Source organism: Dipodomys merriami, unplaced genomic scaffold (assembly GCF_024711535.1).
Source record: "Dipodomys merriami isolate MVZ:Mamm:240054 unplaced genomic scaffold, mDipMer1.0.p SCAF_50, whole genome shotgun sequence".
Classification (NCBI taxonomy): domain Eukaryota; kingdom Metazoa; phylum Chordata; class Mammalia; order Rodentia; family Heteromyidae; genus Dipodomys; species Dipodomys merriami.
In genome coordinates, this window is record NW_027206069.1 from 2,058,232 (window position 1) to 2,071,372 (window position 13,141).

General features: G+C 54.2%; 1 protein-coding gene across 2 annotated transcripts in view; it reads right to left on the minus strand.

Moving 5' to 3' along the window:
- Positions 1-923: 923 nt before the first annotated feature.
- Tecpr2 (tectonin beta-propeller repeat containing 2) overlaps positions 924-13,141 on the minus strand; it is an 80,442-nt gene continuing 68,224 nt past the window's right edge. For both annotated transcript variants that reach the window (XM_069997525.1, XM_069997524.1), the window contains 3 exons: positions 5,739-5,880; positions 5,287-5,436; positions 924-4,795 (listed from right to left, as the gene is read on the minus strand). In XM_069997525.1, coding sequence (XP_069853626.1) covers positions 4,641-4,795; positions 5,287-5,436; positions 5,739-5,880 — 447 coding nt within the window. In that variant the 3' untranslated portion in view covers positions 924-4,640. The remainder of the gene's footprint in view (positions 4,796-5,286; positions 5,437-5,738; positions 5,881-13,141) is intronic.

Here is a 13,141-nt window from a genome sequence, read left to right on the forward strand (position 1 = left end):
GGACTCCCACTGGGTCTGCTCTGGGGAGCAGGGCCCACACCCAGCCCAGGCTGGAGAGCAGCTGTTGCCCGCACCCATAAACCACTGCCAGCGCCAAAACATGCCCCCCCTTTTTTTCTTTGCCAGTCCTGGGGCTTAACCTCAGGGCCTGGGCACTGTCCCTGAGCTCTTCAGCTCAAGGCTAGCACTCTACCACTTGAGCCACAGCACCATTTCTGGCTTTTTCTGCGTATGTGGTACTGAGGAATAGAACCCAGGGCTTCATGCATGCTAGGTGAGCACTCTGCCACTGAGCCACCTTCCCACCACTTTCATTCTTTTTTCCTCCTTTCTCATTTCTTCTTGTTGGTCTTGGGGCTTGAATTTAGTGTCTGGGCACTGTCCATGAGCTCTTTTGCTCAAGGCTGGCTTTCTCTACTTTGAGCCACTTCTGATTTGTTGGTGGTTAATTGGAGATAAAGAGTCTCAGGGACTTCTCTGCCCCAGCTGGCTTTGAGGCATGATTTTCAGATCTCAGTCTCTTCAGTAGTTAGGATTACAGGAGTGAGCCACCAGCGCCCAGCTTGCTTGCTTGCTTCCTGTGTTGTGAATACAGGGCCTTATACATGCTGGGCAGTTGCTCTACTCTTATGCCACACCCTCAACCCTTTTTAATCTTTACTGGTCCCTTGATCTTGCTGCCTTTACCTTCTGAGCAGGAAGGGTTACGTGTGTGCATTACCATGCCTGACTCTGCATGTTTTGCTGGTATGTGTATTTTTACAGGTATTAAATCAGATCATTTACACGATTTGGTCTCTGGTTGGAACCTTAGGCTCATGTGCCATGCAAACATACCACCTTCTGCCCCACAATTTAGTATTTTGAAACTTACTCTAATGTACTGCTGTAAAAATAATTTTCTTTTTTTTGGGGGGGGAGGGGGGTCTGGTCGTGGGACTGAACTCTGGGCCTGGGCGCTGTCCCTCAGCTCTTCAGCTCAAGGTTAGCGCTCTACCACTTGAGCCACAGCGCCACTTCCGGCTTTTTTCTTTTTGCTTATGTGGTGCTGAGGAATGGAACCCAGGGCCTCATGCATGCAAGGCAAGCGCTCTACCACTGAGCCACCTTCCCAGCCCCTGTAAAAATAATTTTGTAAATGTGACTTTTAAGAAGCTCTCTTGGTGTTTATTTTGTAATATTTGATTCAACTAGTGTTGATATGTGGAGGTTTAGTGTGACTTTTCAAAATGTAAATTTTTTATTTTTAGAATAAATAATACATTTTAATAGCTCAAAATTAGGAGATTAAAAAAAATATATGCTTAGAACCACCACCTTCTCCTCCCTAGTGAGGGCTTCCTCCTCCCCCACCCCCCCTTCGAGTACTGCGGTGGAGCCAGGCCTCAGACTGGGTGTGTGTGCTCACCACTTGAGCCCATCCCCAGCCCTTTTGTTTGTATCTGATGAAATCAGGGCTAGCTGACTGCCCGGGGTCCGGGAACTGCCTCTACCTGCCAAGCAGCTGCAGTACAGGTGTGTGCCACCACACCCAGCCCCACTGCTGCCACTCTGCTCCCCGTGAAGGGTAGAACACAAGGCGTGCACACCCAGGCACTGCCTGCTTCCCTCGGATCTACAAAACGATTGTGACTACTGCGGACACTAAGGATTACAGATTACAGGGCTCATCAGCTGTGCGCTCATGTCCACACCACCCTTCCCAGTGCAGGCTGTTTTAGTGCTTTGAAATATATATATAAATAAAAGTTTTTTTTTGCCACCATTTACATCTGTCTGAGGACAGATTTCTGGAAGTGGATTTGCAGTATGACACAGCCAGTGGCCCTCTCACTGGCCGCTCCACTGGGCATGCAGGCCTGCGAATGCTTTCATGAGGGCCCTTTAATCTCCACCAGCCGTATCACAACTCTCCTCCTCCTGGTCTGGACAAGTTCTTACAGTGAACATCCAGCACCCACATCTTGCTTGCAATTTTGTGCAATTACCTCCTTTTTGATCTGGGTCGGGCTTTTTGTGGGTTGGTGTTGCGGTGCTGGGGATGAAGCCCAGAGCCTTGTGCATGCTAGGCTAGCATTCGCTCACTGAGCTGCAGCTGCAACCCTAGGCAGTTCGGAAGAAATTGAATCTCTGTGTGGATTTTCTTCTGTGACCTTTTTCATCACTTGAGTTTAGAAAACCCTTCTTTGCCACCTGTAAGTCAGAGATTGTTTTTCCCATTTGTTATTTTTGCCAGAGTAGTGGTACCAGGTGCCAGTGGCTCACACCTATAATCCTAGCCACTCAGGAGGCTGAGATCTGAGGATAGTAGTTTAAAGCCAGCCTAGGCAGTAAAGTCTGTGAGATTCATCTCCCATTAACCACCAGAAAACTGGAAGTGGTACTGTGGCTCAAAGTAGTAGAGCACTTGCCTGGAGCAGAAAAGCTCAGGGACAGTGCCCAGGCACTGAGTTCAAGCCCCATGACTGACCAAAAAAACAAAAAGTAAACAGTCATGACATACATTGCAAAGTCACCTCCCACCCACGTCTGGAATGCTGGGTCCTGCAATCTCTAGGGCCCTTCCAGAAAGGTCTGGGTCATCCATGACATGCCACCCCTGTTGGGACTCCTGTTATTGCCCTGGGCAGTGACCTGTGTGTGTGTGGGGGGGGGCATCAGCAGTCTGCAGTCCGTGTTTCCGGTGTGACTCACACCCTGGTTGTCTGGGGCCAGATTGCAGGGAGGACGTGAGATTGCGGATCCAGCAGCAACTGGGGGCATTTGTGGGCACTGGCATGGTTTGAAGAGTTCCTTAATGTGGTCACAAGAAAAACATCCCAGTGCAAAGGGCAGGTGTGTGTTTCGTTAGTCTGACATGTTGGCTTTATGTCTAGCCTCCTGTCCTGGAGTGGAAGGGCATCTGCCTCTGCTCCCGCTTTCTGTCTTGCTGCTTCTTGGCCCAGGTCTGACATTTGTTCAGTTGTTTTCCATAACACTGAAGTCGATTGTGTCTGTTAGTTTCCAGCAGGACACTTCTGGCACGTGAATTTGTCTCCAAATACAGAGCTAGGACGTCAGCCACAAAGGCAGACAGCCCTGCTCTGCTGCGTCAGGGTCTTTCCCAGGACCACCAGAGGTGCATGCTGTGCGTGCGGCCAGCTCTCAGGACGTCCTCTGGGCCACGCTAGCCAGGAGTGGACAGCAGCACCTACTGGCTGACTGAGCCGTGGGGGTCCCCCAGCACAGCTCCGGTGCTCTGTGAGGCACCGTCTAGCTCAAACATTGGACTCACCAGGTTTGCAAAAGCCTAGTTTATTGCACAGTCTCAAAGCACAACTAGAAATTTAAACCAGGAGGAAAACCCTACAAAGCACTGGAGCTAAGTCTAGTTTCAGAGTATGCACTAGGCTTGGATTTGATTGCACTGTTGTCCCGTAGGCTTAAGAGCGCTGCTGTCTGAGGAGCTTGACAAGGCACAGCATTTGCAGAAAAGGCGGGGCCAGCGGCCGCCTCTGGACCCTTACAAAAGGATTGTAGAAAAGTGTGAAGATCGGGGTTTCAGCAGCTCATCCCCACTGAGACCTGGAAGCTTCCCTCTTCTTGGCTGGCTGGTGTCCTTCACCCGGGGTTAGGGGCCCCGACACACAGGTATCATGTAAAGGAAGCAGCCAGCCCGGGTGGTGTCCTGGAGCAGCCTTTGCAAGGGGGCAGGGGCTGCAGGCAGGGCAGGAGGCTCAGATGCCCCAGAGCGCAGTGCTGACCACTGTGTGGTGGGTCGCAGCTAGTGCTGAGGCTGACGCCATTTTTACCTGCTGGGGTGTCCACCCCACACCCACCCTGGAAGGAGAGGACGTGCTGGGGGCTGGCCACTCCTTGGAAGCTCCAGCCAAGTCAGGATGTGTTTAGGACACACACTGGAAGGGACACAAGGCCCACCTTCCACCGTTTTCAGAAGATACATCTTCTAACTTTGTAAGATTTGATTTCAAATGAGGTATCTCATGTAGGTTGTAATACAACAAACAAAAAGGCAATAATTAGAACCCTCTCTGAGGATGGAGCGGCTGTGGGCCGCTGCCAGCACACTGCTGAACATCGCTCACAGGCATTTCAGTCAGCCACCGCCGCTGCTCGCAGACCGGGGCCCCCGGAGGCCATACACACCTGCAGGTCCTGTCGGTGGCCACTGGCCTCTAAGCGCGGTATGAGTGCACAGGAGGGCATCCTCTCCAACATGGACGTAAGGTTTCCCATCTGGAGTACCTGGTACTGGGCACGTGGCTCTGGGAGTACGTGGGGACCGTCACCAGCACATCTGGTGTCTGCTTGGCCTGGGGTCACTGATGGGGAGCATCCGCCGGGGCCTGTCCTCAGCCCCCGGCTCTGGCGTTGGTGCTGCGCGCCGGGTGCAGGGCGCGCCGTGGGGCGGCAGCGCCAGGCCCCCTGGAGGTGGCCGTGACCGGGCGCCAGGTGCTGCAGCTTTGGCCGCAGCTCGGGCGTGTGGCTGTGGCTCGAGTCTGGTGTGAGACGGAAACAAATGCGGATGAAAGCTGTGTGGGGTGGGTCCTGGCCGCTGCGCCGGCCGGGCTGCGGCGAGGCCTGTCCGCAGGCCAGCCCGTCCCGCGGCCGCGGCTCCCCTCCCAGGCACGGCCGGGCGCTCAGATCACCTCCCACTCGTCCTCCAGGTCCTCAGGGTGCGGCGCGGCTGCCGGGCCGCCCTTGTGCGCGCCGTGCGCGTGGCGGAAGGTCTTGGTGAGCCTCTGGAGGAGGTAGCCGGGCGGGCCCACGGCCCAGAGCTCATCGGCGGAGGTCACTGCAGGACGAGAGCCACGCAAAGCCCCATTAACCACACAGCCCGGGGGAAGGGTGCGGCCCAGGGCAGACCGGGTCTGCTGCCATGCGGCTGCAGAGGCCTGGACCAAGCCACGCTCCCTGCGCACGCTGCGCTCAGCATGTGAGATGCGAGGGCGTCCACACATGCGCAGTATCCTCCCCTCCGCTCTCTGGCGCATCCACACATGCGCAGTATCCTCCCCTCCCCTCTCCGGCGCGTCCACACATGCGCAGTGTCCTCCTACCCATCTCCCCTGGGAGGGCCCACACATGCGCATGGTGTCCTCCCCTCCATCTCCCCTGGGAGTGTCCACAGGTGCTCACGGTGGCCCCCACTGCCCCCTCTTGCGTCCCCGTTCATATCACACTGCAGCTGGTGGCACCACACCCCATCCCACTCGGGCACGGCCTGGTGTCTTGTCTTTCTCAGGCTCTGGGGACCCTTGGTGCCCTCCTCACCCCAGCACCTGCCTGTGACACAGGACACACATCCGGGAATCTTCTTCCAGTAGTCCCCCGCAGGATTCTTGTCTGTGATGCCATAGCGGCGGGCGAGGTCACCGTTTGGACACCGGGCCCACACGGTCCTGGTGCTCAGTGCCAGCTGGCAAGCCTGCAGCCCTGTGGGCACAGTGGGTATTCTGCTCAGCCTGAGCTCATGGGAGGCAATGCCCTCTGCGAGCTCCACCAGCACCTCCTGTGGGCAGAGTCCAAACCATGCTGGTGCGGCCAGGACAGCCTGAAGCCGAAGGCATGGTGCGCCTGGGCACGGTGGCCCCACAAAGCCCAGAGAGGGGGCTGGGGGACAGCTGTGCCTCCGACCCACGCCCCAGGAGACATCTGAGCATGGGACCCGGAAGTCCAAACTGCCTGCCCTGCTGTTGAGGCCTGGGAGGGCAGCGATGCCTGTGGCCTCTCCTTACCTGGCACATGCTCCCAGTCCGTTCCCACCGGCATCTCCTCGGTGATTCCGGTGCGGACGTGCACATTCCATCTGCTGTCAAGTGCCCACAGCATCTGGTCGTTGGGGCTGCAGTGGACACTGACCAAGGTGACCCCGGCAGGCTAGAAGCAGAAAGGGGCTTTCCTCAGCCTGAGCATACCCTGTTCTTGGCTGCCTGCGCACAGAGGCCACGGAGACAGTCACTTATACAGCATCCAGGTGACTGCAGCTGGCCTTGCCTGCACCCTGGCTGCAGCCCGGCCCAGAGAGATGGGAGTGAGGCGAGCCAGGCAGGGGCTGGGCCTTGTGGGTTCCGTGCTGGCCTCCCTGCGCCTCAGGAGGTCACGCTCCTGACTCCCTGCCCACTTTGTTTTGACCAGTCGTGGGGCTTGAACTCTGGGCCTGGGTACGTCTCTGAGCTCTTCAGCTCAAGTTGAGTGCTTTACCATTTGAGCCACGGCTGGAAGTAGCCCTGTGGCTCAAGTGGTAGAGTTGAGTGCTAGCCCTGAGCACAAAGAAGCTCAGGGACAGCGGAGGCCTTGACCAGCAAAAAAGGAAAATTCTCAGCCAAAGGAAATGTGGAGCTCAGCAGGTCCCTAAGGTGTGGACTTGGGTGGTCCCTGGTGGGCCTGCCAAAACTCAGAGAGACAGGAGCTTCTGGGCCGAATGCTGCCTGTGCCCGTGAGCGGCCAGCAAACCTCCAGGTTGACCTTTTTCTCCTCCCCTTATTCTAAGCTGGTATTCAGTTAAGACATGACACACCCCAACTGTATTCTCCCTCAAGGACTGGGGCTTCCACTGTCACCTGGACACTGCTCAGGTCGAAGCCCCAGAGGTCACTGAGGTGTGGGTTGATGGGAGCGCACCAGCAGCTGCACCTTATTTGTTCCTTTTAGTTCTGCTTCGTTCCTTTTCATTTCACATCAGTTTGAAAGCCGGTACCAACGTCAATGGATCGGCACTGACTGACTGTCAGGGCGTACTGCCCAGGCATCGGCATCTGCCTTGAAATGTGATTTGGAACTCTGCAAGACACGGCGGGGGATATGCAGCACGGGTTTCCTGGACAGCGTCCTGTCCCTCTGAGCAGGGCTGGGAGAGCCAACTGTGCCCACTGCTCCTGTCCACCCTCTGGTGCCCGGGCCACTGTGCTGTGGTCAGCGTGCCCCCCAGTTCAGAGCTCTCCACGGCCTGTCACAGGGCCGCTGTGGGGACAGATGCCCACTCGGAGGTCCCGTCCACGTGGAGGCTCTGCGCACAGGCAGCTCACTCTGGTGGACTCCCAGGAGGGAGACCCAGGAGGGAAGCCCCTGGGGAGATCTTGGGGCCCTTCTCCAGGGTCCTGCGCAAGCACTGCAAAGAACTTCTGAGCCAGCCCTGCCCCTTCTTGAGGGCCTTTGTTTTTTTAACCCCCTCCAATACTCGTGTTTGAACTTAGTGAGGTTACTGCAGAGCCCCTCCTGGCTTTTGTTCTGGTAGAATGAGATGGAATCCCGGCCTTGTGAATATTCAGCAAGGGCTCCAACACAGAGCCACAAACCCAGCCTTGCAGGGCTTTTGTTCTCCTTTGTGTTAATTTTGTTGTTGTTGTTGTTGGTCATGGGGCCTGAACTCTGGGCCTGGGCACTATCCCTCAGCTCTTCAGCTCAAAGATAATGCTCTACCACTTGAGCCACAGCCACACTTCCAGATTTTTCTGCTTATGTGGTGCTGAGGAATTGAACCCAGGACCTCATGCATGCGAGGCAAGCGCTCTACCACTGAGCCACCTTCCCAGTTCTTGTGTTAAATCTTTTCTTTTCTTTTTAATTGTGAAAATTCCACACAGAGGGGTTACAATCACATGGGCAAGGTTGTGTTGATTCTTATAAGCAAGTATTTGCTAACATCTTAGGAAAGTGTCTACTAGAAAAAGACTAAAGATAGAAAACAGGCTATTCAGGAACTCAGAGACCATGCAGGGAGAAAAACAACAAAGAAAAAACAGCTTCGAAAACATCCTTAGGAGCCTGGGGCAAGGCTCAAGCATTAGGGCACCTATGAAAACCCCACTACCACCAAATCCAACAGAAAAACCAAAAAGAAGGGCCAGGCATGCATGGTAGTAGATGCCTGTAATTCCAGCTCCAGAAAGGCAGAGGCAGGATTCTAGCATGGGTACACAGCAAAATCCCGTCTCAAGACGATAAACAAGCAGCCCACCACACATCCTCAAGTAGAGGAGAGGGTACAACCGTGAAATGACACAACTTCCAGAACATAAAAAAAGGCAGTCAAAGCAATGATCCCACAGAAGAGCTGGGTGATCAAATCGAGAATGTCTTCTAGGAAGCAAGGTGGCAGCACTGAGGGAAAGTAAGAGAGGCAGAGGGCAGCCTGGGGCAGCCACACTGCAAGAGCAAATGGAGACCCGAGGCTGGGCATGGTGGAAGGGGCACCGGCCGCCCGGACCGAAGAGCAGCGGTGGGGAGAAAAGAACTCAGCTGGCACAGGCCCTAGCCAAGGTGTGCCCCAGTGTTTGCTTACACACTGGGAACAGAGATGTGACAAACAGGAAAGGTCAGGTGTCAGAATGACCCCGGCTTCTTTCCGCCATACTGGAGGAAGAGCTTCTGTATTCTATCGGAAATTGATTTCCAACCAAGACTGCTGGACATGGCCGGGGCCAAGGCGGGCGCAGACGGCCTTCCAGACAGGCAGAGTGGGGATGACCCCCACCCCCAGCCAGTACAGTCGAAGACCCAGTCCAGAACAGAAGAGCCCACAACGAAGGAGCAGGGGTCTGGGGCGGAGGGGATCGGGTCAGCCTGGAGCAGCCCACAGGGCCCAGGAGACCTCTGCAAGAGGCAATGGAGAGGTTCTCCAGTGTCTCCAAATGTATGATGGGCAACTGAGACAGACAGCTGGTGCGAGCCGGGGCTGAGTGTGGAGAAGCGTACCTGGAGACTGGAGGAGCCAGCAGAGGGCTGCTAAGTGAGGGAGAGGAGACACACACACGCAAGAATGTGGCGTGTGGTCTTCCAGGCCTTAGCTGTGAGAGCCTGTCCCTCCTCACGTGGGGCCCTGGGCAGAGGGAGCTCAGGAGGGCACACAGCTGGTGACAAGGGGATGTGAGTGGCCCTTGGCCTCTGCCAGCCGAGCCAATAACAAACACCTGGAGGAACACAGATGAGGAGGGGCTTCTGAAGCAGTGACTTAGAGCCCTACTCAGAGCCCCAGACCGGAAGCAGCTCTCCAGGGAGTACAAATTGGGGAAGGGGTGACATGTGTAGAGCTGGTGGACATGCTCACTTACACGTTGTGGTGAAGGGCTCTCATCTGCTGGATTGTTAATGAACTAAACAAAGCCTGAATGTGGATTGGCCGCTGGTAGGGAAACCAAGGGCTGGTGAGTTTAAACGACAGTCTCAAGGTTACTATGGGACAAGGAAGTATATGTTCACATTTGCTTGGATTGCAAGGAACAGATTACACCAATGGGAACAGAATTGGCTGGCTGGCTCCAGCATCTCCTGATGAGATTGGTGCAGTGGCTTAAGTGGTAGATTGCTAGACTGTAATTTTTTTCCCCCAGTCCTGGGGCTTGAACTCAGGGTCTGGACACTGTCCCTGAGCTTCTTTTGCTCAAAGCTAGCACTCAACCTTTGAGCCACAGCGCCACTTCTGGCTTTTTCTGTATGGGTGATACTGAGGAACTGAACCCAGGGCTTCATGCAGGCTAGGCAAGCACTCTACCACTGAGCCACCTTCCCAGCCCCGTATTAGGTATTTTTGATCTGGCTTCATTCTTTGGCACACCTCACTTTACACATAGCAGTCCTCAACACTATAAGCTGACTTACAGCAGCTGTACTGGAAGAGCAGTGCTATCACTGCCCGGTTTTTCCCATAGTTCTGCAAGCACTCAAGAGTATCTTGTGGGAATGACTGGCAGAAGGTTGGTTGAAGACAATGAATTTTGTAGACTAAAGTTTTCTTGCTAGGACTTTTACTGAGCCTTTTTTTTTTTCTTTTCTTTTTTTTTTTTTTTTTTGTCATCATGGGGCTTGATCTCTGGGCCTGGGCACTGTCCCTGAGCTCTTCAGCTCAAGGCAAGCGCTCTACCACTTGAGCCACAGCACCACTTCGTTTTCTGGTGGTTAATTGGACATAAGAGTCTTACAGACTTCCCTGCCTGGGCTTGTTTTAAACTGTGATCCACAGATCTCAGTCTCTCAGCCTCCTGAGTAGCTAGGATTACACCAATACTAGACGAGTAGCCACCAATACTAGACTCATTTCCAGATTTTTTTTTTTGTTTTGTTTTTTTTTTGTCAGTCGTGGGGCTTGAACTCTGGGCCTGGGCGCTGTCCCTCAGCTCTTCAGCTCAAGGCGAGCACTCTACCACTTGAGCTACAGCGCCACTTCCAGTTTTCTGGTGGTTTATTGGAGATAGGAGTCTCATGGTCTCTTCTGCCGGGGCTGGCTTTGAACCGTGATCCTCAGATCTCAGCCTCCTGAGTAGCTAGGATTACAGGCGTGAGCCACCAGTGCCCGGCCATTTCCAGATTTTTGATGGTTCATTGGAGATAAGATTCTCATGGACTTTTTTTTTCCTTTTGCTAGTCCTGGGGCTTGAACTCAGGGCCTGGTCACTGTCTCTGAGTTTCTTTTGCCCAAGGCTGGCACTCTACCACTAAGCCACATTCCCAGCCCAACAAGTCCCATTTAAACACTCCCCTGTCTACAGAATCAGGGCCCTTTTAATACCTGCACTTCCTTCACTCTCATAACCTTCATCCTTTGATGTTGTTTTTTGTCGGTTGTGGGGCCTGAACTCTGTCCCTCAGCTCTTCAGCTCAAGGTGAGCACTCTACCACTTGAGCCACAGCGGTACTTCCGGCTTTTTCTGCTTATGTAGTGCTGAGGAATTGAACCCCGGGCCTCATACATGCAAGGCAAGCGCTTTACCACTGAGCCACTTTCCCAGCTCCCCCTGAGCTTCTCTTGCTTAAAGTGGTGCTCTATCATTTGAGTCACAGCTCCACTCCTGGCTTTTTGGAGGTTAATTGGAGATAAGAGTCTCATGGAGGGGGTGGGGGGGAAGATTGGGGGGGGAGGCTGGGAAGGGATGTGAAGGGTAAACAAAGGAGGAGGCTGCAATGCTTGATAAGAAATGTACGCATTATCCTGCCCATGTAATTGTAACCCCTCTGTACAGTATGTTCACAAAAAAAAAAAAAAAAAAAAGGGTCTCATGGACTTTCCTGCCTGGGCTTGCTTTGAACCATGATCCTCAGATCTCAACTTCTAGAGTACCTACATTACAGGTATAAGCAATCAGAGCCCTCAAATTTGTCTTTATTTTTGCTGTGCCTGAAAGTAAACTGCTGACATGAGGACTTCCACAGCTGTTCCACAAATGAACACGTAGACTATTATTGGGAGCTCAATATTCACTTAGGCTGTTTTCTTTGGTAGGATTTACATAACAACAAGTGTGCAGGCTCAAGCACGTTATTCTGTGAGTGTAGCAAATCCCCGAGAAGCAGCCTCACCTGTCAGCCATTGTAACTATGAATCTGATCTCTGTCACAAAGCATTGTTTTGCTTTACTGTTCTAGAATTTCTCATAGTTGGGGCCACCCTGAAGATGGCTCCCTCAGGATGATGACTGTAGGATGAGTGTTCGTTTCTTGTCTTGAGTGTGTGTTCTGACTTTCTCTGTCGTAGACAGGGGTGCACGCAGGCCTTCCGGTTCACACCATGGACCCTGGTCAGGCTGCATGGCTGCAGCTGCCTTGCGGGCTTCACAGCGCCTCCCCAGAGGGAGCCTGGGCGGAGGGTGGCTATCTGCTTAGCATCTGGTCTTCTATTCTCTTCCCTGCTGTGAACGGACTCATAAAACCTTCCTTCCAGAAGCAGAGGTGTGAGTGGACACTAAAAACATGCCACCTGCCCTACCTCTGTAGCTGCTGTTTCGTGTGTGTGTGTGTGTGTGTGTGTGTGTGTGTGTGTGTGTGTGTGTGTGTGTGTGTGTGTGTGTGTGTGTGTGTGTGTGTGTGTGTGTGTGTGTGTGTGTGTGTGTGTGTGTGTGTGTGTGTGTGTGTGTGTGTGTGTGTGTGTGTGTGTTTGCCAGTCCTGGGGCTTGAACTCAGGGTCTCGGCACTATCCCTGAGAATTTTTTGCTTGAGGCTAGCACTCTACCACTTGAGCTACAGCACTACTTCTGGCCTTTTCTGTTTACATGATACTGAGGAATCAAACCCAGAGCTTCATGCATGCTAGGCATGCACTCTACCACTAAGCCACATTCCCAACCAAGGTGGGGCCTTGTAACTGCCCAGCCTCATCATGCTGCTGACCGTTGTTCAGGGCACAGGGCTTGGTAACAGTTAGATAACGAGGTGGGTCAGGGCCACCTCTGTTCCCCAAGCCTCTGGACAATGGAGATTTCTGAAGCATCTGGATTTTGTCATTAAGGACAAAGCCAACAAGAATGAAAGAAAAGAACTCCTACTGTGCTTAAAGTAGAAGCTTGTCCCTGGGCCTGGTGTGTTACACGGAAGCGGGCACGCTCGCCACAAGCTCCCAGCACTGCCTTACCCGGTGTGGCAGTCCTGAGACACCTGGGTCTCCTGAGTGGAGATGAGGCCACTCCAGCCTTACACTCTACCACACCCAGACCTCCCCACAACCGATGATTATGTTAGACTTGGCCAGGAGAGGTTTCACACAGGACACTGTAGCCGTGGAGGCGGAGCTGGTCTGGGGGCCATGTGTGGCTACCGAGACTTCACGATGTGATGGCGCTCCTGCACCCCGCTGCCGGCGCTCACAACCACCTCAGGGCCTCACAGTCCCGGGGCTACCCAGGGCCTTTCCCACCTCCTACTGGGCTCTGCTCCTCCAACACCAGTGTGCGCCCTAGACCAGGTGCCTCTGTCCCCTCTCCTGATGCACAACTCACCAGCTCTCCCAAGTCTGTTCAGGGCCTGTCCATGCCGCTGGGAGTCTGTTCAGGGCCTGTCCGTGCCGCTGGGCTCTCCCTCCGCCTCTGCTGGCACCGCTGGCATGTTCTAGCAATCCTGTTTCGGCTCGCTTGCTCACTCCCTGTGACTGCTCACAGCCTCCTAGCCGCCCCTTCCCCGCGGTCCTGCCTTCTGCTCTGCAGCAACCCTCACGGTGAGCCTCCAAGACCTCTGTGCTGCCCCCCCTCTCCGAAGACCCTCTCCTACTCCCCTTCCTTCCCCTCCTCCTTTCCCTTCTCTCCTTCCACGCCACTTCCAGGCTTTTACGACACCTCTGGTCCCTTCCTGCTCCAGTGGCTCCCCTGCACCCCGACTCAGGAAAGCAGTTCTGCATTAGCACCAGGGCTGTCATGTGTTTCCCTGGTGACCCTCA